The sequence below is a fragment of the Leptodactylus fuscus genome, chromosome 6, assembly GCF_031893055.1.
Source record: "Leptodactylus fuscus isolate aLepFus1 chromosome 6, aLepFus1.hap2, whole genome shotgun sequence".
Taxonomy (NCBI): Eukaryota; Metazoa; Chordata; class Amphibia; order Anura; family Leptodactylidae; genus Leptodactylus; species Leptodactylus fuscus.
In genome coordinates, this window is record NC_134270.1 from 40,636,604 (window position 1) to 40,663,719 (window position 27,116).

Below are 27,116 nucleotides of genomic sequence, written 5' to 3' on the forward strand. Positions count from 1 at the left end.
GGGAGCCTTGTTAAAGGCTCCCAGCCAGTCTGCAAATTCTCTCTTTTGCAGGCTGGTGTATACAGCCTGCAAAAGAGATGATGATTTTTTGCAATGCATTGCAATGCATTAGCATTGTAATGCATCGCATTAGTGATCAGACCCCCTGGGGTTCAACACCCCTAGGGGGTCTAATAAATGCAAAAAAAAAATAAAAAAAAAAGTAAAAAAAAATATAAAAAAATATAAAAAGTATTAAAAGTTCAAATCACCCCCCTTTCCCTAGAACAAATATAAAAGTAGTTAAAAACTGTGAAACATATACATGTTAGGTATCCCCGCGTCCGAAATCGCCCGCTCTACAAATCTATAAAAATATTTTTCCTGTTCGGTAAACGCCGTAGCAGGAAAAATAGTCAAAAGTGCCAAACCGCCGTTTTTTCACTGTTTTAATTCTGATAAAAATTTGAATAAAAAGTGATCAAAGCAATAACATTTCCTGAAAATGGTAGAACTAAAAAGTACACCCGGCCCCGCAAAAAAAGACGCCCTATGCATCCCCGTACACCTATGTATAAAAAAGTTACGGCCGTCGGAATATGGCGACTTTTAGAAAAAAAAAATTTTAACACCGTTTTGGAATTTTTTTTAGGGGTCAAAATGTAAATAAAACCATATAAATTTGGTATCCCCGGAATCGTACCGAAACACAGAATACAGGGGAAGATGATGGGGCGAAGATGATGAACTCCGTTTTCTCCATATTGAGTTTGAGAAAGCGGGAGGAGAGGAAGGAGGCTACAGCCGTTAAATAATCTGGAATTCTGGCCAGCAGAGAGGTAATGTCTGGAAACCATGAGATTCTACGAGTTGGCCCAGGTAAAACACTGTAAAAATGAACTATATGATGATTGTATGAACAGAGGTTTGTACTTTGGTTGGCCATAGATATTAGATATCTAAGAGTCGGGGTTACCACACCCACTGCCCAATACCATGCAAGTTTGGCAAGGCCAATTGAGGGAGGAGGTTAGAAAACCAATAAGGGTAGGAAAAAATATAACCTTCTCTTTAATGGAAGGGGCATGTGCTGGAATTCATACGTGTTAAGATTGTCAGCAGGTCCCATAGAATTCCTGGTCTATGCCAAGACAAAATTATGTTAATTAATACTCAGCAACATCAGTATCAGAATGTCAGAGAGCTATCCATCATTCATACTTGGCGATTCCTCGTGGCCCCTACATATACACGCCTGGCTTACCCAAGAGTACATGTGTTCTAAATAGGGAATGGGAAATAACCTGCTATCAGAGACCTCCAGCAATAGATTATCTCCCTTGTGAACAATAGGACTTGGGTTATTGAAAAACATCATTCCCTACCAACATCTACTATCGGGGAAGTCAGGACAGCATATTATATGGTAGGTCAGTCCTGTGGCCACTGTAATGGCTGCCATTATTTGTTTTTTTTTTAGACTGTTAGAGAACTATACACCACATCTGCCAACTCCAGTTCTTAACATTTGTTAAAAGGCACTGGAACTGGAATTATTTTTTTGTCTAGACCCCACCATTCCTGAGTGATAGGTGCAGCTAGTTTTGGTGCCCAATATGCTATTTAGGTTCTGTTCTATCAGGTGGATATTGTCAGGCAGGAACAGTCAAGGGGGAAAAGCAGAGGCAGCCGGTGTCAGAGCTCAGAATCACACTCTTCGTGTGCTCCTGCCTGACACTGCCCTCCTGACAGTACAGGGACTGAATAGCATATCATGCTCAAAAAATTACAGCACTGATTGCTCGTGAACGATGGAGTTCTAGAGAAACAATTCCAACTGTGTTGGAATCACCAGAGCTTTTTAAATTATGCAAAAATCTGAAGTAGGTGGAGGTGGTTTAAGATTCTTTTTAAAAGACGTTCTTGAAGACAACAAACTTGACGTAGAATAGGAACAAAAAGTCTAAACTGTAGGGGCTTCCATGGCATTGCTACTTGTTAGACAGGGGCTTTAGATCCACGTAATGGAAAGCCAGGCTCTTCTATCAGGATTTCATTGTTATTCCATGCACATTATTATACACAATCCCAGGAGACATATTTTGATTGCAAACATAAAGTTAATTAAATGACGTTCAGAAACAAAACACCAAAGTAAAGATGCTTTGTAAATTGATAGAAACACATGAACACACACAACTGGATCGATCCGGCAGTGTTTTAATTGTCAAGATACATTTCATTTACGGCAACGTCAAGCAGATGAGCCCAGACGGTGATGTCTGAAAGGTTTGTCCACTCGGGAACAGGCTGCTTAAGAGATGGATGATATGGAGGGAAATCCCTAGCGCTCATCCACTTACTGAGATTGTAAGAGCAAAGCATTGTGGGTAAAGCAAGTTAAAGGTCAGTTAAACGGTGTCTAGTGTAGTCACAAGGAGTTCTAAGCATAAGTAACAGGTCACACTTTTTAACTACATTTGCACGATAGTGGCTGCTCATGTTATCACTAGAAATGGATAACGCCATATATATATATATATATATATATATATATATATATATATATATATATATATATATCTGTATATATTTTTAACCATTTATGCCATGCACAATAGTTTAGAAAAAACTGAATAAAAATGGGGGTGACTTAGTGATACTCAGTAAGTAAGCCTAGATTTAAAGGGGTGTCTAGAAATCTGGATTTTATAGCCATGTTGAAATTGGCTGATATCTCCAGACATGAATGTTGAATACACGACATACTACCCTGTCTTATCATGAATATATCCGCCACACATCTCTAAAGCTAATGTTAAAGGCTAGTAACTGCAACGCAAGAGTCTCGATCCATAAAAACTGCAGTTTTTACAATGGCTGGTAGCTGGCAAATGATCAAAAATAATCCTATAAAACAGTAAATCATGCGAGTGACTCCCTAACACATCTCCGACACCCAAGTAGAGATAATCTTAATTTCCAGTAGTTAAGAAGAACAACAAACACGGAGACACCCGACAACTCTTGCACCACCTGAGTCTTCTTATCCCGTGTCCTAGCTCCTGGCAGCCGCCTTCTTATTATGAAGCATGTGAAGATCTTGTCTGGCTCGTAATTATATTGGGCTAGACAAACACTGCTGATTCAAGGCTTCAGACAGAAACTCCACGTTTTCTCAGCCTCACATTACAGGTTACTAAGGGCTACTTCTAAGCATCTTCCCTGCAAGGTGTGGTTTGATTTCTCAGAGGCCAGTCTCTAAGGACCTAATTCTACTCAAACAAGTAAAAAAAAAATAAAAATGCTGCTTTGGTATATATTTATGGTCTATGGTAGTGTAGGCATTCATAGTATACACTATATACGCTATCAAATAGGGTATAGAATTGTATGTGTTACATACGTGATAAGCGTGCCATAAACATTAATGTCAATGTGCTGTAGTATATTGCTCTAGATGGCGAAACTACCTAAGGAAAACCACCTTTTGTCCACACAAAGTCTAGGCAGCCATTTTGTGAGCAGAAAAAAAACTAGGGAGCAAAGGCTTCAGCCCACAAGATGGCCGCTTGCAACGGGTGCAGAAACCTAAGGCAATCATAGGTCTATAGATACTCTTGGGATGTGCTGTAAGTACAGAGGTGGGCAAGACGTCTTGGAATAGTAAGAACCTGACACATTATTATTGCATTACATAATCGTGTCAAAAACAACCTCTGTATTCAGCCCATGAATCATCTTAGTTAGATGTACATTATTCATGAAAAGAACATTTTACCTTCAGACATGAAATATGGAATTCGGAACCTTCCCTCCAGCACTCGCTGTCTCAGGATAGGAAGCGTAGGACCGTCAAATGGTAAAGCACCGCACACCAAGACGTAGAGGACAACACCCATACTCTGCAAGAAAAAGGTACAGGAGGACATTAATATGGTCATCGCTTTCCTGACAGAAATATTACAATTACTGGTTAAGGAGTCAATGTCTGCATTCCGAGGCATCAAGTGGTCCTTTACCAGTAGACTGTAACGAATACGCACAATGTTGGCTTTGGTTCAGAAAAATGCAGCAAATTTGCTATTTTAACCTACCCTGTACTATATATTAGCCCCCTTTAAAGGGTTATTGTACAAGAAGTCTAATCTTATTACAATAATAGTGATGGGCCAAGGGAATCTTGGTCCCACCTGACCTGGAGGAGGGTTGTACAGTCTGGGTGACCGGGTGCAAGATTAATTCATTCCATCATGACTAATACTACTGGATGTAGGATTATTCTAGAGAACTAGTAGCGGAGGCTGTAAATGGTTCGTAGGATATAAAATACAAAAAACACTAAAGTATATTAAAATCGGATCTGTGAAGCCTGTACTGGGGCACAATACAGTTCTATTGCCTTCTATCTGTGCAAATGACACCACATGACCCATCTTTTAATATATAATATGCACTACATCAACAACTCATACCGTACCCATATATCCAGCTGAGGTCCTTCATATTGCTGTCCCTCAAAGACTTCTGGGGCTGCATATGGTGGGCTACCACACCACGTGGCCAGGGGTTCTCCAGCCTTGTAGAAATTACCAAAACCGAAGTCTATAAAAAGACAAAACGAAAAACATGATTGGACCAATTTGTAAGAGTCAAGAAATATCTTCCTTGCATTCCAAGAATAACACTTTAATCTGAGGTTATTTTGCATGTAACACAAGGGATTAGGACTATTATGTGGCTGCCAATGTTTCATCATTGCTTTAGATTTCAGATTGATACATTGTAGCAAACAATCAGTAATTTTGCATTTAGCTTGCAGAGCATTGCCTAGACTGGATACAGCTGTATACAGATTCTCATCAAGAGACAGCCAATACCCTGAAAACCAGGAACATAAAGCATATTAAAAAGTTGTAGATTTTTTGCATATAATTCTGATTCATTTCCATAAACGTGGGAAAGCAATGTACAGAAGTCTAAGGGCTAGTTCACACGTGGGCAAAGGGGAGGTTTTTGACAGCGGAATTCGCTTCAAAAACCTCTCCTTTAACATGGTGGTCTATGTAGACCACTAGCTTTTTTTTTCCTCCTAGCGTTTTCCGCCTGAAGAAGGGACATGACCTTTCTTCAGGCGGAAAACGCCTGAAGAATTGCATAGAAGTGAATGGGAGGCGAAAACCGCGTGGCAAAAAACCGCGCGGTTTTCGCCTGCAGTTTCTATAGCACATATAGGAAAAAAAAACCCTAGCGAAAACCGCTAGCGAAAACCGCGTCAAAAACCTCGTCAAAAACCGCGTGGAATGCAAAAAACAGCGTCAAAAAAACTCCTCGAGGTTTTTTACCTCGCACAAATAAGCTAGGCGGTTTTCACGTGTGAACTGACCCTTATGGTGTAATCCTATCAGTCCTCAAATATAGACGTAATGTCTGGACATCTGCCCTGAGGACAAGAGCAACATCCAGGCCAAGGAAAACATGGAAGGAAGGGTTACGAATAGCTGCATCTCAACATTACGGTACAAATAACAAATTGTATATGGCAGATTCCCTCTAACATAAACATGATAAGCATAGTGTGAACACTGACTGAATCATTTCTTGCTGCAAAGAGACAAAAAAAAAAAAAACACCTCAAATTTTTTTTTTTAAATGCCTTTAATTTAATGTGTATTAGAATGATTAAATTCCAAACAAAAATATGTGAATTTTACTTTATTGTGATTATTTTAGTGATAGGAATAGTCATGTAAGTCAGCCACAATCTATTCTAGACTGTGAATGATGCAGTTTTCCACAAAAATTCATAGCACCATCTGAAGCAAAAACCGCTAACTTCATTGGGTGCAGCCAATAAGATGCCTGCAATGCAAAGGGCGAAAGCAGTGGTATGCCTGCAACAATCACCAATGGAAAATCTGCAGCAAACATGTCTTGTATGGACCTACTCTAAAGCCACGTAGCAAAATGCAACACTGCTTGTGTTTTCCATTGCTTTTACACTGCGGTTTTCATTTTTACCTTACCCCTATTTTTTGACATGCACTCCTGTATTCAAAGAAAGGTGAACAATAGGTGTCAGGATGGAGTTTGATGGAAGGATGGGGCAGACGGAAAACCAACATGCCCAATATTCCATTCTTTCCAAATGTTGCATGCTGGCTTGCCTCCACATACACTGCCTGGCCAAAAAAAAGTCGCCTTGTGCAACAAGGTACCGTTCCACCCCTGATATAATTATGAACTGTTCGTGTCAGGAATCTGCATATATTCTTGAATATATATAATTGAGCTGTAGCCTGTCAAGTGCAGATCATAATTAAAGGTGTGAAGCGATGTCTACCAACGGAAGAGCTACCAGAGGAAGAGATGTTAGTGCCTTCAAGAAGGGGCAAGTCATTGGATTGCATCAGGCCAACAAATCGACCAAGGAGATAGCCGAAGTAACTGGTATCAGACAGAGAACTGTTCAGCGTATCATAGGAGCATGGCGAAATGGTGGAGAACCCCCCTCCAACTGTGGAAAGTGTGGGCATAAGACTATACTCGAAACTCGAGGTCATAGGTCCCTAAAGCGTCTGGTGAAGAATAACCGCCGGAAAAACCACCTTTGAGCTCACACAGATGTTCAACTCGACGGAGCGACACATTTCAGAGCGAACAATACGACGAGAACTCAAAGGAATGGGTCTCAACAGTTGTGTTGCCACACGAAAGCCATTGGTGACAGAGACCAACAGACGTCGGTGCCTGTCATTTACAAGAGAGCACAAGGATTGGACCCTAGAGCAGTGGAGAAAGGTCATGTGGTCAGATGAATCACGTTTCACACTGTTCCAGAGTGATGGTCGTGTCCGGGTGCGACGAGAAGCACACGAAACACTGGAATGTGCTGGAAAGGAACCTGCGTTGTCACTCACCAACCCCAACAAATCTGCGTAACCTGGGCTCCCTGATACTCAAGAATTGGATCAAAATCCCTGAGTCTACACTACAGAACATTATAGACTCCATGCCGAGACAGATGTGTGCTGTTGTTCGTGCTCATGGTGGCCCAACTAAATATTAACACTCGCGACTTTTTTTTTTTGCCAGGCAGTGTATATTAGATCAACAGTGGGTCAAGCCAAAGGGTCAGCTCAATACTGAATTGTATTCTTAAATGTTATTTATGTTCCTCCCAATTGCTACATTATTTCCAATTTGCAAACCTGCTAGTCAGGCTGCACACGTGGACATGTACATCTACAAGTCTGTGGGAAAATGGTACCCCTCCACGGACCCATTCATTTCATGGCCCCCAGACTCACTGACTTGTGATAATACACTGTCGTGTTTATGGGGCCATAGAAAATAACAAGCCAGTGTGGCAACCTTTAAAACAGGGCTTACACACTGATAAAGCACACTATAGTGAGCACCAAACCAAATGATCCCAAGGAAAATGTACTTGTGACCAAGCAGACTATGCTGCAGCGCCTGTGTCTGCCTGTTCCCCAAGACACCAGCCCTGGAATATAAAATCTGGTGCACAAATACAGACACTTTACATGGAATTACTTGTTACAAATCGGTTCACTGCTGATCTTTTGGCAGAGAAGTCAGGACTGGACAGGGGTTAGTCGGGGACCAGCAGCAACTAAAGAACAGCTGTGTTACTGTGGACTGATCCGAGCTGCTGACTGAACCATATCAACAGAGCTGGATTGCTCAAAGACATGTGAATGCCATGTGGCCTGCAAGCAAACAACAAGAGACGCCCTGATGAAGTGTGCGGTCAGGATCCCTCTACTTCAGTGGGGCTGCCGCACGTAAGCTCCAAGCCAATTAACAGCAGAGGCTTTGTGATGGACAGACTGACAGAAAGGTGTCATTATGGGAACATTGGCTTCCCCCTCCCTATACAGTGAACGGTCTCATTTCAGGGGGCTCCATAGTGACCCAGCCAACCTCTCCCTATTCCTCAGGTTACATAACAAGAAGCTGTAATTACTGGGATTGGGAATACACAGAGAACAGAGTGTTCCTTCAGTAGGGACGTCATTGCGCACATTGTAAACACTCTACCTGAGGGGTCAGGGGGTAATATTTTGGGCCATTTGGGAGGCTCTGTATTAAGGTAAGTACAATGTGGGGCACTATATCATTCCTGCAATAACTACAACTCCAGCTGATGCTACAGGGCGAACACAATGATGACTGTATTGTTAAAAAAAAGGAGTAAAAACACCGCACAGCTATAGTGAAGACGGAGTAGAATTTATTAGTATTAATGATCAATATTGTGATTGGTGGAAATTACAGACACACTCCGCATTTACAAAACATAAGCTTCTCAATATTGTTACACTAAATAGGCATAAGCGTACGTGTAACTAAGCGTAGATTGTCAGAAAATTTTGCCAATCCTATTGGCTTATTTTCTTTTGCTTTTTTTTTTTTTTTTTTTTTTTTTTTTTTTTAGGATTAAATGCAGTTAAAATAATAATTTGGGGGATTTTTTTTTTTTTTTTTTTACACAGATAATTTGGGGAAAACAGCTTGAATGGGCGAATATTACTTTTTAAACAAGTCTTTAAAAGGACAATTTTTTAAAAATTTTTTTTATTAAAACCAGATAGTGAAATCCATCATTGTTTTCTAGTCTGTTTTTATTTTGTGAATGTAGATTTTTTTCATTTTATTTTCTGTACATGACTATGGGGGCTGCCATCTTACCCGAGCTCTGCTCTGTTAACAGAATTTAGTGATATGCTTTACAGTATTGTCATGGCAGTAATCAGGAGCAAACCTATTCAGGCCTGTGGGACAGTTTACTAAGCAAGTTTTGTTCAGGGAGGGGGAGTAGATAACCGGTGACGTCATCTATTGTCAGTAATAGATGAAATGTTACTTGGTGTTGTCTATACAGGCGTTATCTTCTATTGTAATCCTGTATATAATGTCAATGAGATAACTGTTACACAAAGAAAACTCTTAAAGAAATGCAGTGAAAATTGCAGGATTTGGAACTTTTTTTCTTTTTAAATATAGATTGTAATATGGAAAATTCTTTAAAATATCATCAAAAATTCATAAAATATATATACATGTTCAACGTGAAAATTTGATTTGAAAAGAATAAGTTATTTTCTGATGACACATTCCATTAAGAAGGTGTATTTGAGGACACAAAGGGCCTCAAATCTGACGTCTGTCTTGGATTGGCCTGGTTCTCTATAGAAAAACCATCAGAATTCGTTCCGTGCAGTTTAGAAAATAAAACCCTCAGATTATCCAATATTGTCAGTTTTGTTCCACCAAGTCCATAATCTCAATAGCAGAGATGACTTCACCTAGTTTGTGGCGACAACATGAAGTTTAGGGAGACGTGCTAAACCTAAACTGCAAACATGCAACGTAAAGGGAGTCTGTCAGCAGTAAATGGCTTATAAACCTATTCACAATATCATGTAGAGGCGATTCTACAGTTTCCAAATATGCCTTTTGTACTTCGTTATGCAGCCCCATTTTCACATAAATAGCTGTTTCATTCATATGTAAATGATGGACAAGTGCTTTGGGGGCGTGTCCTAGCTTGTCTAGGCTTCGGTATCAGCACTTTTCCCTACATTTGCATAAGAATAAAAACGCTTTACATAAAAATGGTGCTCCAAAGCTGAACAACGGAGGCATAATTGGAAACTGTAGAATCATCTTTACAAGGTACTTGGATTAGGTTAATAACCATTTTACTGCTGACAGACTCCCTTTAATACTGCGTGACATCTTAGCTCTGCTACATCTAACATAAGAGTTGTCCGATCAGTGCTGAAAGCTGGATTCAGATGGGTTGTGATATCTGATCCCTGGCCCCAAAACCTTCTATATATGGCTGGTTGTGCGATTTATTCAAAGTCTGGATGTTACTTCTAAGCGTATGTCAGCACCTCATGTCTTAAATAAATCCTGACGTTTTTGCTTTTCATCTTGCCATATCATAACGTGCACATTATAGAAGTGTATTGTCAACGTGGCGCTGATACGTGCCATGCTAGCCACGCTGCTCGCTAGGTAAGCTGTTTACATTAGGCTGCTGACCTGCCAGCAGTCACAAGATTAACCATAGGACATGCGGTTAGCAGACTCACATGAACGGAGCTGTAACTGCTCCAAGTCATTACATCAGATATGGAGGTCAGCCCAGGAACACAGTCAGTAAACTATAGCATGAGCTACCATGGCGGGTCTATAAGCACATGACACACGCTTAATAGAAAACATCACATAGGAAAAATGAACAATAAAGTAACAGTAAAAATATTTAACCGTGTGTACTACAGTAGGAAAAAAAATAAGATTACTTCTTCCCCTAAGCCTCGGCTCAATGTTCTGCTACAAGAAGCCATTTTGTTTTGATGTTCATCCCTTACCTTCCCGACTGGCAGCCATCTTGTTACCACCTTATGGTAAGATAAATTACTGCCGTATCATATCTGCTTTTTGACAATATCTGCTTCATAGGGTCACATTTAGGCTAAGGCCTGGTTCACATCTGTGTTAGGTATACCGTTCGGGGAGTCTGTTTGGGAACCCCCTAACGGAATACCGAACGCATTAAAAAGCGGTGAATAATGAAAGCACATGGACCCCATTATAGTTTATAATAGACTATAATGGGGTCTGTGTGTCTTCCGTGCGGTGTCCGCACGAGTCATGCAGACACAAAAGTTCTTCAAGAACTGCTTTTCTCTCTGCATGATTTGTGCAGACACCGCTCGGAAAACGTATGGACCCTATTATAGTCTAAGGGGTCTGTGTGCTTTCATTGGTCGCTGCTTTTTAATATGTTCAGTATTCCAATCAGGTAGGGGGGCCCCCAAAAGGACTCCCCGAATGCAGATGTGAACCAGGCCTTAGTCCACGTATTGTAGAAATACATCGATTTTGGTCATGGGAGAAGCGCAATTTTCAAGAACACAAAGAAATTCTGGGGGTTATGTCGTGAAACAGAGTTATTCTGTACTCACAGAAGATAAATAGCTCATAGGTGAGGGGCCGCAGTAAACGCAGCTGCACCCCCACTCCCATTCATTTTAATAAGAGCGCTACAGATGGCTACAACCAATGTGTGGCGTTATTCTTTATTTCTGGTGAGTTTTTTTCGGGGGGTGCTTGGTGCATTTCAAAATTAAGGAAGCTCCAGGCATGGTTTTTTTTTCCAGGTGTTATCCCATTTGTTATTCCATAGGTTTTGAGACATTTTTTTTTTAATATATATATATATATTTTTAATCCTATAAATTGACTAAAAAAAAAAAAAAAAATGAAAAATTAAAAGAAAAAAAGTTTTGAAAAAACTTATAGTGAAACGTAAACGTGGATGACATTGATGACGTTCTCCCAGGCACCACAGCCATGATGAAAGTAGTTTGGGTAAAAGCGGAAAGGAAAAAATGACGACACGAAAAGATTTTTTGCTGTAAACGATGATCTCAATAGATCAAATAATAAACCGTCTCCTATTTATTATACAATATGCTGAATATGTAATGCATAGTATAATCCAAAGTATACAATAAAGCTGTTAAAATGCATTGACTACATATGTTACACTATAGAAGTATATTTACGGTAAGTGATCTAAGGTCTGGAGACCATGTCTAATGAATCCCAGGGTCTAGCACTGTCGGTCCTTCTCATATATCTTAACCTTATATGCCTTCTGGGTCAGATTTTATACAGGATCTGTGCATACTGTTTTGATTTTCTTGGCATGCGCATGTTTATTGGACATGTCAGCCAGATGCACAGCCGAGTCCAAAAATATGATGAAACTGCGTCATATTCAGCAGCCAAATGAAACCTGGCAAGTTCCTTGGCTCACACTTGCGGGTCAATTTAGTCTGCTGACATCTCTCTCAATTGAGTGGTGACTCACGCTCACCTACAAAGTCGTCACTTTAGGCAAGAAATCTGATCAAATTGTGATATCGCATTTCTTAAGTTATAGAACATATTAAACTGTGGAGGATTTTGATATTAAGCTTAAAGGGGTTGTCCATCTTCAGGAAATAAATATTGTATAATGAAAGGTTCCAATATACTTTCTGTATTAATTCTTCATTGTTTCCTAGATCTCTGCTTGCTGTCAATTTATTTCCAATGGATACAGATTAGTCCATGGTCATATGATGGACATACAGGTGCACAGCTTGTTACAGTCACAGTACAGTAATCATACATGTAACGAGCCGTGTGTTCATTACATGATCACGACTATCTATCACATGACCATGGACTGTATATCACCTGGCCATAGACTGGAGATCACCTGGCCATAGACTGGAGATCACCTGGCCATAGACTGGAGATCACCTGACCATGGACTGGAGATCACCTGACCATGGACTGGAGATCACCTGACCATGGACTGGAGATCACCTGACCATGGACTGGAGATCACCTGACCATGGACTGGAGATCACCTGACCATGGACTGTAGATCACCTGACCATGGACTGTAGATCACCTGACCATGGACTGTAGATCACCTGACCATGGACTGTAGATCACCTGACCATGGACTGTAGATCACCTGACCATGGACTGTAGATCACCTGACCATGGACTGTAGATCACCTGACCATGGACTGTAGATCACCTGACCATGGACTGTAGATCACCTGACCATGGACTGTAGATCACCTGACCATGGACTGTAGATCACCTGACCATAGACTGTAGATCACCTGACCATAGACTGTAGATCACCTGACCATAGACTGTAGATCACCTGACCATAGACTGTAGATCACCTGACCATAGACTGTAGATCACCTGACCATAGACTGTAGATCACATGACCATAGACTGCAGATCACATGACCATAGACTGCAGATCACATGACCATAGACTGCAGATCACATGACCATGGACTGCAGATCACATGACCATGGACTGCAGATCACATGACCATGGACTGCAGATCACATGACCATGGACTGCAGATCACATGACCATGGACTGTAGATCACATGACCATGGACTGTAGATCACATGACCATGGACTGTAGATCACATGACCATAGACTGTACATCACATGACCATAGACTGTATATCACATGACCATGGACTATATATCATATGACTATGGACTGATTTTTATCTACTGGAAGCAAGCAGAATGAATGACAGCAAGCAAAGATCTAGGAAACCGTGAGGAACAGAAAAAAGAAAGTATATTGTGAAATTGTATAACCTTTAATGATACTTTAACATTTATTTGCTGAAACTGGACAACCCCTTTAAATCCCTACTTCTTGACCATCGAGGTTTGGAGAGTAATTCCCAATATAACAACTAGGCTCCAAATGGACCAATGTGCAATGGGTATAGTGTAAAATATGCTAATCCTGAATATTTGACCAACTTATCCTCTGTCAGGTATCATTACCAAGAGAATTTTAATATAGGACATCCGTACAATTTTGCATTGTGGGAAATGTACTAACCTTTATGGAGAGGGTATCCTGATAGTAACTCCTACAACAAAACCCAACACAGTCCGCACACTATCATGACCATATATTACATGGTTATTCATCTGGTAATCAGATGATTTCTATGGGGGTGGTCTCCACTTAGCCCTCATCCATATTGTCATATCAATCATGGCTCCATTTAGTATCAAGTCATAATAGGGTATCCATATCGGTGTATTAGCCCTATATGGATATCACTGCATGTCTCTGATTTCATATGGATGTTATTCTTGTTAGATTCCATAAAATCCTGCAGAAAAAACATTGCATGCTCCATTGGACTTTTTACGTACATAAAAGAGAATATTTCTGTACACCTGGAACTCCAAGAAGTCTGAACAATAGCACACAGTAACAGGGCTGTATCTTGAAGCCCATGGGCCCAACGCAAACAGCTATCTGGAATACTGGTTTCTTATGTTGTAGAGAGGTCTTTGAGGTCCCTGTGGCTCCAGGGTTCAGTAGCCAATGCCCCTACATAGTGGCCATATGGCTTCATACTAGGGATTTGAATGGCCCTTAGTTTTTATAAATAGGGCCCATGTCTATATTGAAGCTCCATTCAGGCTATGGCCATATACACAAAAATTGTCAGCCATGTGAAAAACTTACACAATCCCGTCATCTCGTAATATATAGAATATGGCGCAAGTTGTTGCGCCATATTCCCTGGCCCTCAAAGTAAGAACAGATATATTCATATTACACGCAAGTAAATTTAAGTGACAGCTTCACACAGTTTTCTATTCGGGAAGGAGAACGGCTCAGTTTACCACCGCTCGGAACGCACAGGGTTAATGCCGCATATACAAGGCTAATTAGCATTTGTATATATGATATATGGAAAGTCCCTGGTTTGGAAAGCTGTGTAGGACATGTAGGATTAATTATTAGGCGCCTAATTACCAGCAGTCTGCGCTGCGCTCCCCTTTGTGATTATGGTAATGTAGAGGTAGCGGATGATTGGGCGGGAAGACGACGCTGATAACGGGAAGGTAGGAGAGAGATTGGGACAGCTAATTGTCAGATCTGACCCATTTCATGCCCTGAATGTTAATGAGCTGTTCTTGACGTCAATGCCGAGCGAGCTGTCCGTCAGCGAGACAGAGCCAGCTATCGGGGGAGCTGCAAAAGGAAAGCAGTCCCTTTCACCTTGCTTCACTCTCGCACAGCTGTATGCATGAGCAGCTGCACTGACTGTGTCTACGTGTTGCTTGTGCACACTCATTCAGCAATTAATGAGAGGCAGCGGAGCAAAGGAACAAATTAATTCTACACATTCCCCAAGATATCATGTGATTTTACTTCGCTGCAGAAGGATTTCACAAGACTGCCGTTAAGATGACCGAGCACGAGGCCTCTCCCAATATCCTTATGTAGGGACGGTTTTACAGTGACCCCCTAAGTGCGTTGAAGGTTCACCCACGTACATCTTATCTATGTACATACCTTATGTATGGACAAAGACGCAGTGTTTGCACTGTTCCATATGGTCACATCTGTGTGTGTGTGGGGGGGGGACAATTGTCATATTATGGTTTAAAGTATCAATGGTGCAGGAATCTCATTTCTTAAAAGAAATCTCTCATGAATCTGTCATGTATTTGATCAGCATGGTATATAGCAGGAGGAGCTGAACAGATTGATCTATAGCTTTGTGGGAAAATAATGATTTAATTTCTTGCTCTTTCTATGTTTAGGAGTCCAGTGGGCGGTACTACAACTCCTACATAAAGGCAGCAGTCTTGGCAATCACATGGTCACCGCAGGTCTCGCTGTGGCAAGGGAACCATATTTGCTCTGAGCCTGGCAGATGCAGAGGTCTTAAAGGGGTTTTCTGAGACATGTTGATTACTTATTGTCAGGATGGGTCATCAATATGTGATCAGTGGGGGTCCTACAACCAGGACTCTCACAGATCAGCCTTCCGGTGAGCGCTGCAGCCTCTATACTGAATTCTGGTGACAGCACTGGACACCGAGTAGGGGCTGTGTTTGGTATTACAGCTCAGAACTGTCCCCCTTCCATGGTTCTGATAAATGGGACATCATAAGCACAGGGAGGAGGTGGGGATAATGGGGATTGGACACCTCCCACCTTTTCACTGATCACATATTAATGACCCAAGTCTAGGGGATCGATATAATAAAAGACTTGAAAAAAAAACATTTAAACATGGATAGGACACCCATATTAGATTGGTGGTGAAGTAACTAGCAGTAAATGAGACGGAGCTGCAATACTATGCACAGCCACTACACAGCGAATGGAGCTGTGCCCCCTTCAATCAGCTGGTCAGTGGAGGTGCAAGGAGTTGGACCAGAACTGATGTCATACTGATGACCTCTCCTACGCCGCCATTATTAAAGTCCCGGAAATCACATTTAATGGGGAAATTCTCCTTTATGACTGTACGACCTAATATGTTATATGGAAATGTAGGATTAGATATTCGAGACATATAGAAAAGTCGGGTATATAAATCGAGAACATATAGCAAAAAAATGTTATACAAAATATGATACTATAATATATACTATAACTTTATTTGTATTTAAAGAATTTCCTTGGATTACTTTAATTCTAAAGTGAAATCGCAGTTCTGGGCCAGAATAAGCAAGTGACGTATTAACAGATATTCTGGATTATGGGACGGCAGATGAAAGGACCGACACATTATATTACCGAATCTGTGCATAAGGCGCTGGTTGCTGCTATTTGTATGAACACGGAGAAGCCCATATCCTGTGTGCCATCTTCCTTCCTCTAGACAATTGCACAGTTTGCATTGCATTCTCATTATGTGGTTGCCTTTCTATTTTTCATCTCTGTTTTAGCTTTGCGGCTGGATCGAGCTGGCTTGTCTCTCAATAGAAACTGACAATTGTTTGGTTGCTACTATCACATGGAGAACATGTTGCCAGGAAGCCATTTAAAAGTGCAAAGTCACTTAGCTACGTATGATCCGTGTTCTCAGACACAAGAGCCCCATGATGGTGTAATCCTTGTACTAGCGGCTTTATCTGACTTCTGCAAGTCCATGATGAACTACTGGAGGGTGAACAGAGACAAGGCTTCTATGGTTTTACGGAAATACGACATGCAACGGGTAGATTGTGTGTTAAATAGGACATGTCAACTATTCTGACACTTCTATTTCAGTAACTGGATTGTGCAGTGTTATAAGCCTGAATTGTCCTGTTCCTCTGTTATTCCTCCTAGAAATAAACTGATACCTAAATGTTACCAGCCGGGTGGCGGCGGGAGGGTAAGGCCCCAAACACTGAAACCATTTGGTGTCCATATCGAACAAAAAGGGGCATGGCGCGCAGAAAAGGGGAATGTTGCGTCCAAAAGAGATGTTGATTTTATCATAAGGGAGTGTGGCCACAGAAAAATTTTCATGGGGTATACAACTATTTACTAAAACAAACATGTCTTGATAGATAACAGATCTTCTTGAAGATTCAGTACTGACTGCTAAGTACTGAGTCAAGGTGTATACAAAACCAGATACCCCAACACCTACTTCTTCAGTGCTTAGTATGAGGCCTGGTTCACATTCACGTTTGGGTTTCCATTCAGGAATTTTTTTTAAAAACTAACAAAAACACAGAAGTTACCTGGGAAACCCACAGACCCCATAGACAATAAGGATAAGTTCACACGGGGAGCAGAAGGGTGGATTTTGGCACTGAGCGTGACACGGGGAGCTGCGTCACTCTCGGGCCAAAATCCGCCTGCCACAACTGTCGTGGCTTCCCCCTCCGGAGTAGGCTCAAATGCATGGGCCGACTCTGGAGGGTGGTGTTGCGAGGCGGACGCCGCAGCTGAATGAGCCGCGGATTCCGCCTGAAGAAGGGGCAGCTCACTTCTTTTTTCCACTAGCAGCAAGATGTTAGCGGTCTCCCTAGACCACCGTTGTGACGGGGCGGATTATGACGTGGATTCCGCGCCATAATTCGCCCCCTCTCTGCCCGTGTGAACGAGCCCTAAGGGGGTCTGTGTGGTTTCCGCACAAAACATGCGGAGAGAAAAGTCCTGCAAGCACCACTTTTCTCTCCGCATGTTTCATGTGGAAACCACACAGACCCCATTATAGTCTATGGGGTCCGCGAGTTTCCTTAGGCAACTGCTTATTTATGCGGATAGGTTTCCGTTTGAGTCCTGGAATGGAAACCCGAACACTGATGAACACAGATGAAAATGTTTTAGCACAGAGTATATTAAGACTCTGTTCACAATTTTTTTTTTTTTTATTTAGACTGTGAGTCCCATATAGGGATCACAATTTGTTTTTGTAGAATGGGAGGAAATCCACGCAAACACGGGGAGAACATTCAAACTCCTTGTAGATGTTGTTCCTGGCGGGATTCGAACCCAGGACTCCAGCACTGCAAGGCTGCAGTGCTAACCACTGAGCCACCGTGTTGCTCCAACTCTGTTCACACTTCTGTCAATTTTTCCTCAAGTTACTATTTTGTAATAGGAGCAGAAAAATGAAAATAATGGAGTGTCAGCTCCTTCACATGATGGACCCCATTGGCTTAGAGTGTCGCCAGGTTCTGCGTGTCCGTCATTTTGATGGGTAGAGTACCCCCTTCCTGCTGTACTATTCTTCCCATCAAAATTGACAGAATTTGCTGATGGAGGAAGCTGAGAGAAGTGTGAACAGAGCTTAATGTGGCATTTGTTATTTAAGGTGTAATGACACGTTCTTGACAGACTGCTTCTCTTCTCACAGTTATGTGAAAATTATAGCAAAAAAAAAAGTTTTGTCCATAACATATGAACACAACCTTATAGGATCACTGCTATATAAACAGAGGGGCAGATTTACGGACGTCTTCAATACCAGGCTCCAGATTTCCTGCAAATGATTCAGGTGTTGCCTCTGCAGGGCATAGAAGATCTATGCATTGCACCTTATTCATGACTGTAATAAATCTCCCCTTAAATCAGGTTGTGGATTAATCGTGGTCTTGCAGATTTGTGGCAAAAACCACAATATGTTAGATACAGAGTTTGGGGACTGTTCACTGTGCTTGACATCCAACTGAAATGGACAACTGGGAGGAGTCAGGTGATCATCTGCATTCTTCTGATCAATGCTGATTGGCCGAGACCGATGGATAGCAGTCCACCATGCTCCTCCTAAATGACATTTTCAGCTGGATGCCAGTATACAGTCTCCCAAACTCTGTTCCTGGGAGATGTACAACGATGGCTCCTTTATGGGCACCTTATTATTATCTTCATGTAAAGTGCTTCTTTCTCAAGACAGGAGTGCTTAAAGCCATAATTACATAAAATTTGTTTAATGAAAGTGGAGGAGAGGCAGCTGCGGGATGAATCAGAGCCAGCCTGGGTTATTGAGACATTGTTTGTTTATCTGGACATCACAGAAGTGACGCGAGCGTCGGATGGAAGGAGGGGCGGACGACAACAATGACTTCAAATGGTAAAGCAATGGCTCTGCCAAGCACACAGAAGGGTTAAACAAAGGATCCCAGGTGCCTCGCTTCACATTTTTCATTTATGTAAAATATATAACAGAGCTCAGTGATTCATCGGGAAAGATTTTATGCTACGTTTGCTATTCTATATACATAATAAATGAGTTATCGCCACTTACGCAGATGGTGGCTATAGCTACCTAACGCTCATGTGTAATGACCAGAGTTTTATCGCTACCGGATTCCTCTATACTACAGAGACAAAATAATCTTGGTGGCCGCGACTATTGCAATCATCGGGGACTGCCTATACTTTCTACTGAGCAATAGATCCTCAATATAGGTAGAATGGGGTATCTAATGTGCACCCATATGTCTATTTGATGAATACAGAGAGGTTGGTACCTTTTGGATCTGTAAAATTTTGGTAGATGCCAAAATGGAGTGTATAAAAGAAGGTTCTCCCAGGTCTGGTGTGGAACCAGTAGGTAGGACCACCTCGTATTCACCTCAAACCAAGAGGGTTATGGTTGCCTTTAGGAAAACCTTATTTATCTACCACTTTGACTCAACAGCATTCAGTTGCATTGTGGTCCAAGTGTATGATCTGTGACGGGCTGAGTTGGAGCCCACCAGACCAAACTTGCCAAGAGCCGAGGCATTGCCACCGACTGCACCCAAGCCACAGCAGGGAGAACCTTCATGTAACCACCATTTCCTAGTATCAACCCAATGACTCTGCTTGTTCCTGTAAGGTGGTAAGAGAGTGGCCACCCCTTCCGAAAAAAAATTCTAGCTTGAAATACTTTATTACATACTGAGTGTGATCTCTGTCTTTATGTTTTGCAGGTAATTACTTTGTGACCATATGCTGTGTTGAAGAGATTTTGTGTTGTTGCTGTCAATGATGGTTTCCCTTTGTCTATGTTCTGTATGTGAAGGTCCTTTGATCACATGACCACCCCGAATGGCAGGTCCTCTGTTCTATCAAGTGATTATTCTGGGCTCAACCACGTTGCTCACATACTGAGTTACAAGTCAATCAAAAGTATTACCGTTCCGCCAATGAGGAGGGGCCCAGGCCTGCGAAGAAGGGACATGACAGTGTGCAAGTTTGTTTCCCCTCTTGGAATTAGAGAGAAGGGTCTTCAGAGACAGCTTGCAGCTGAAATTGCAAACATAGTCTGAATGTACTTTATTGTGGCCAAGGCTTAGCGGGACTTTGCAGACTTTGCAGTTGGATCTTGGGTTTTCCTTGCATCCTGAATTCAAGGCAAGTGGAAGAAGGAGCCTCTCCTCGTTACAGTCAGTAAAAGGGACAGAGCACTATGCAGAGGATCTAGGTTTGGAGGGCAACCCTAAATCAGCAAACAGACAAAAGTCAAGGTAACCTTGAAAGAGAGCCATTGCTATTTGTTCCTATGTGAATGTACACCAGCTATGGCTGGCAGAGGTTTCAATTCTGGTAAATAGGACCACCTAAGGTGGACCAAATCCTGAAGACTGGCTTAGGAAAGGTATTCTTCTAGAATGTATATAGGTCTTGACAATGCATTTGCAGTAGTGCATCCTACTATGGAGTCATAGGGTCTCTTTACACTGCCATACAGGCCCCGTGCCCTTGTGCATGCACACCTACCTATACCACTTCTATATTGGGCTTTGTGCTTTGTAAGATTGACTAAGGGCTGGGTCGGATCTTACCTTTAACAATAAGTAAGCCAGAGCACACAGACTGTGGTAACACACAAATCCATCCGTACAAAGCGTACATAAAGTGTGCTCATCTGAGACATTACCAGCAGCAATGAGAAAGGCCTACGTCCATTAAGTGCATTGACTATTACTGTGACCTTAAGAGCAGGTCAATTAATTCCCATAACTCTTCCCTCATCGTAAGCATTGTACATTCAGGTTGTCTAATATGGATAAAGTAAGGGACTGTCAAAGTGAAGCTCCACGTCATCGCTGGTGATCGAGTCAGAAAATATAATGTGCAGCATCTTTGCCATTTATTTGGTTTGTTTATACTGCAGAAACCATCACGGACAACATGAACAAGCTATTGCTGACAGATCTGTAATTCCTCCTGACTGCTGCATACATGTGCACCCTCAGCTTGGCCATGCATGCATGTCAGTGCTACTGGGAGAGGGGTACAAGTAGCTGCCAGACATGGGCATGGAGAATTTTAACACCTTCGTATTCATCATCTGTCAGGGGAGAATCAGCACACCCTCATCTGTACAATCCCGCTGAAATTGGAGGGTTCAATTAACCTTGTGCTTATACATAATGGCGCCTTGTGAAAGCTGTTTTGTGCGGAGCACCGGACCGCTATAACAGAGGTCACACACGGACACCGGTGGATCCCATTGACTGTAGTGGGGTCTGCCAGGTGTCTGCAGTTTTCATACTGAGTCCTCCATACAGCCCTGCTGATTTTTGGTGGAGTCTCCGACACAGACTCCTATGCAGATATGAACTTAGCCTTAGTGGTAATGATTACCTGTCCCCTATGTAACTTAGTGTTATTCACACTGACCACAGTATTACGTGACCGAAATATCCCCAGCCATGTTTTACCCTTCTCCATCTCCGGGGTTCGATGCAAGTACAGTGCAGTCAATTGTATAATTAAATCTAAAATATGGAGTCATATTCCGAAACCGGAGTGTGACTCCAAACCACTCAAAACTGGGCCTGACAGATCCCTGGTGGAAAACCCCTTTAATACCCTATACCATTATTAGGCCCTATGCACACCGTAGAGCCACAGAAACAGCATTTCCACTACAATACATGAATATCCTTCCATATAACTCATTCTTCTAGGGTAGGAGGCCACCTCTGTAGTATTCGTGTGTTATTGAGCCAGTTGGTGCCGCTACTTCCATAAGCCATAACTAAATCTATCTACTGGTTATAGCCAGCAGGTAGTAAGAGGGGCAAAAGAACAAACCAAAAACCTGATGCTGGATTGTAAATCTGTAGGCAATACTCATGAGCGGTGAACCTCCTCCTGAGTGTAATATGCAGCCATATATCTATAGTCACTAGTGAATACGGAAACAGCCGCCTCAGCAAAGCGTACACAAGTAATGAGACAGTGAGCCAATGCTATGACTTATACCCGTGACGAAGCTAGTTTCTCAATTTACACCCCCATGTGTATAAAAGCAGTGCTCGCTTTCCCTATGATGTTGCAACTACTTCAGAACGTCTTTATGACCCTGACTCATTATCACAAGGCCTCATGTAATGACATGAACCTATTATAATTACATGGAAATGTGGAATGTATAGCGCCGACACGACTGACTGCAGGAATCCCACCAGAGCAGGAGGAGGTGAGCGACGTCTGCCTACAGCTAGAGCAGTATATACTGGAAGTAGCCAGGCTGTAAAAGTCATACAAGTAACATACATAGAAGACACCCTGCCGTCTATGGTGTGCTCATCCAACAATTGGTACTTTTAGGGTAAGTTGGTATTGATGTCAAAACCAGAAGTGAATTGGATAAAAAAATTTATATCTATTCTCCATACACTTGCTCCTTTTATGATCAACAGCTTGGCAAACTGCACCTGAAAATCTGCATGTGTGGACACATCCTTATACAGGCCAAGTATCAAATGACTGATCCTATGATTGGTACTTCCCGATAATTCGCTGGACATCGTCTAACGTAAAATAGTCTTGAGCCTCACCATCCATTGTAGATGGCGCTCATCCCATAGACAACTGTCGTCTGTTCCATACATGTACACGCTGGATTCATGCAAGTATATATGTATTCTGACCTCGGACAGCAGCTGATCTCTCCAAAAGAATCAGGTATGATGTAGTCCAATTGTCCAAACCTTACTACCCCCTCTTCCTTCATACCCAGACATCGGTGGTCAAAGGAAAGATGGAGGCCCTCTTACATATTAATAGGTTGGATCAAAACATCAGCAGGAGTATTAACAGAAAGTTCAGTAAAATTTTACACAAACTACAGATATATATGATATTTCCCGACCCTTTTACATGCTCGTCCCTTCACCTTAGTTAAACCCATTTGAGCCTGGCAATGGCTATAAACTCAGGACATTACACAGATGAAAAGCTGAGTGGTGACATCACAGAACTCAACTACATGTGCGATTACCAATCTATTTACATGTCTTGAATCATTTATGTATAAAGTGGTTTTTCGCTTTGCTTTGATGGAGTGCTGAGAGAATTTCATGGGGTCAGTAATGCGATGTGCCAAATGACAAGGCTCAGCTCTGCTGCCTTTAAGGACCTCGGCTCTGCTATATCAGTAGCTGGTAACGAATTGTAAGACATTTCCATCCATGTACGCTAGAAAACTGGCATAAATGAGTTCATAAATTCCTCCATAAAACCAAAAGTATCAGGAAGAGTTTACCTGCTATCTTGATGTTCATGTGGTTATCTAGCAGGAGATTTTCAGCCTTCAGATCTCGGTGGACAATATGGTGATTGTGGCAGTACTCCACAGCCGAGAGGATTTGCCAAAACTTCCTTCTTGCTTCGGACTCACTGAGGCGCCCATGGTTTGCCAGGTAATCTGTGGAGGAGAGAGTTAAAATACCTTAAGAGATGTGAAGCTATACATTCCTAGACATGATTCAGACATGACAGTGGCAAGGCATTCACTGATGGCATCAGACGTGACTGCCTATTACTTATGGTCTAACATACGGTTACAGTCACATTACGCATATATATATATATATATGTCATCTACCAAAAAAATAAGGGGCCCAGGAGATTAATAGAGGGAGCAAAGGAACTTACAGCATACCGTGTTACCATTGAGTTTAATGTATAAACAGTACGCAGAGAACTCCTAAGCACCCTCTAGTGGTGGCAGAAAGTAGTAGAAATCTATCATTTAACCAAGTCTAAGCATGGAATTTGGATCACTGGAACAAAAACAATGGAAGTTCAACTGCTATGAAAATATACTAAGAAATTTCTCAGTGTGGACTGATGTTCGAGGGTGGACATTCAGCTTCTCGGTTCCATCACAGGAGTAAACAACGAAACTCAGATCTTCTGAATCTATCACATACCTGACACAAATGACACCCGACCGACTCTATTGACTATCATGGTGTCCAATATACTGTATAACTGGACAAAGTAGCTAACGCCTATACACAACACCTTAACAAAATTAAAAGGGGGATTGCTGTGGGTGCAGACCAACTGAAAGCAGTTGACCCAGCTGATTATTTTATCCTTCATGCCTATGGTCTCATTCCATCAGTCGATTTATTCCCAATTTTTGTTTGTAATTTTTATTGTTTTTTTTAAAATTATTTTATTTTTAATTAAAAAGCAAAACAAAAATCTCAAAAACATATTTGGGAGAAGTTAACAGTGTTAGCGCGTATGATGATGCCTTCTATAATAGATGTGTTTTTCTGGCAATTTTCCAGGAATAGAACGGCTTCTTCATTCCAGGAAATCTGACTGATTCCCATTCTTATCACAACAGACATTCTGCTAGAAAACTTATTAGTGGAACATGTCAAAATATGGGTCACTTGTTCCACGAGTTATGCCGGGGTCACAGGCCATCTATTCAATCAAGTCAAAACCCACACATGAAACAATTCTTCTTGCGTCTTTCTATGTGAAATACTGTAAAGCTTTGTAAGCTCACTGCGTAAAAGAGATAAATCAATAAAGACCGAGTCTGCTAAACTATGCAACATAATAGCGATGCGTTCAGGAGCCTGGAAAGGCTGGATGACCGTGCTTGGTGAGACAGCTGTCAATCACTGTTTAGGACCGCCCACTGGACTCTTAAAGGGATATTCCCACGTCGCATACACCAGTCTTCACTGCTGTAAAATCTTCTTTCTTCCTGGTTTCTTGCGTCATTTGGTGGGCGGGGTTTTACATGCAACATACCGTTTAACTCCGCCCCCAAATTAGTGTCTAGCTCAGCCCACAGCATAGCGTGATCCTATGGGGCGGCTAAAGGGCCTGTGATGTCATCAAAGGTCCTCAAACAACACTATATGCACAATATTGGACTATGAAGTACAGGCAGGAGCAACTCCATTCTGTGTTACATACTGAGACTGCCTGTCTCTGCCATAATGAACACAATTGAATTAGCTAGCCTGATAACTGGGAGAACAGAAGACGAGTTCAGAAATGAATGCAGCTCCTCTCCTATATCTGAGTGCAGGACCTAGGTCACATGTGGTGTAGACACAGGAATAGTTAGATACACAGGCTCGCTCCCGTGCACTTAGCCCCTCCTCCCTCCCCCCTGAGAGCAGCAGATACATCACTTGACTTTTGAGCAGATAAGTCAAAGATAAGTCAAGGGCTGTGTCAATAATGAATTGAATAAAGTAATATAGTGGACACACAAAGCAGTTTTGCTGAAGCAGTGTATTTAGGAAAAAAGTCTTACATCCACATTAACAAGCAGTATAGATAGGATCCTTGTGATGGGACAACCCCTTTAAGCACAGAATGAGCAGAGATTTAAATACAATTTATACAGAATCTTTTCCACCCAAACTATGTATCAGTCTGCCCCTCCTGCTCTATAACATGCTGCAGGTAGTTCGGATGGATTTTTCCGGCGACGGGTTTCCTTTAAGGTGAAACGGCTGCTTGCTCTTTTACCTGACCCACTTTCCAGTTCATACAAAGCACTATACGTGCTGCTGAAAACGTACACGCTGAATGTTTGTCTATATTAAATATTAATTAACATTGGTTATTACACTGAATACCGGAAGCTGTAATTTATTCATGCTTAACGAGAAGACTCTGCTACCTTGACGGACATATGGCTGTTCCCCTTTCATTTTGACAGCACTATCGGTTATAGTTGCGTCAACACTGTGCGGATATGAGCGCAAAGAGGAGATTCCTTACCCCAAAGTTAAGCTCTGCCCAAATCTACAGTGGCAGAGCTGATTGCGCATGCGTGAGATTTTAGATAGGTACAGCGCGGCGTCAGAGGCCTGTGCAAGTTCCGAAGAAGAGGAGGAGGGGACAGAGCACAAGCATGAAAGGGGGCGGTGGACAGGAAGGACACGGGGGAGGTGCTCGGAGTGCTGGGGGGCGGGCTTCTGGTGCTCTGTGATACTCATTAGCATGCTAGAAGAAACCGAATTTTGAAGAAATGGCGGAGAGAATCAAAGAGGTAAAGGTAGAAGTAGAACAGCCTTTAAAAAGGCTATTCCAATGTGCCTTTAGTTGAAAATGAGTTTTTCAAATGATAGACTCCCTTAATCCCTCATTAGTTTATCAATTTCGATGGGTACCATGGAAACCTTCATTTTACCTGTGGACTGCAGGGTCACTATGAACTTGTTGTCACAGACGGATCTTCCAAAAATAAGCTTAATAAACAAGGCTTAGTAAAAAAAACAAAAAAAAAACAAACAGACACCACCTTCATTGGATGAGATTACGATAGCCACAGCTCTGGGCACGGCGCCGGCTAAAAGAGGCCTCCGCAGCACGAACACCCGATTTGAGAGGAAAGTGCGAAGACCACAGAATTTTAACCCTTCTTGACCAGCAGGTTAATTGTTAACAATTGTGATAGTAATTATTATCCATATACATAAACAGATATCGTGTAATACAGGATCATTGCAATGAATATACATAATTACAGGCTGAATTATTGGTGGCTTGCTCTCGTTACAATGATAATTACAGACAGATAATTAAACCGTAATCTCTGAAATAATATAAAGATATCGCAGCCGTCACCGCAACTTCCACGGCAATTATCTCGTACAAGGGGAAGGTGGACCTATAGCCCCATTTCTCAAGTAATGAGAGCCATAAAATAAGGCACCGCTGTGTTAATATTCATGAGACCTGGTTTCTGTTCATGAAGTATTAATTCTCAGAGAATTGATATTGGCCACAGTTGTACAAAACCTAATTCAGTCCGGGAGGGCGAGAACTACTCGGAGGAGGTGATGGATTTACTTTTAATGGATCTTCCAGGTATAGAGGCTATTAGAAATTTCGGGAATACAGACGAGAATTAATGTGTAAGTGTCCCATAGATGTGACAATTTTTGATGCAATGTAACTTTTTAATAGATTATACCAAGTTTATAGAGTATTATCTTATATTTTATATATT

The 27,116-nt window shown here is 41.8% G+C and overlaps 1 protein-coding gene across 2 annotated transcripts in view; it reads right to left on the reverse strand.

The window, feature by feature from the left end:
• Positions 1–27,116, reverse strand: part of SIK2 (salt inducible kinase 2) — a 125,052-nt gene that overhangs the window by 24,140 nt on the left and 73,796 nt on the right. For both annotated transcript variants that reach the window (XM_075279783.1, XM_075279782.1), the window contains exons 4-6: positions 23,379–23,540; positions 4,460–4,584; positions 3,761–3,884 (exon numbers count right to left, since the gene is read on the reverse strand). In XM_075279783.1, coding sequence (XP_075135884.1) covers positions 3,761–3,884; positions 4,460–4,584; positions 23,379–23,540 — 411 coding nt within the window. The remainder of the gene's footprint in view (positions 1–3,760; positions 3,885–4,459; positions 4,585–23,378; positions 23,541–27,116) is intronic.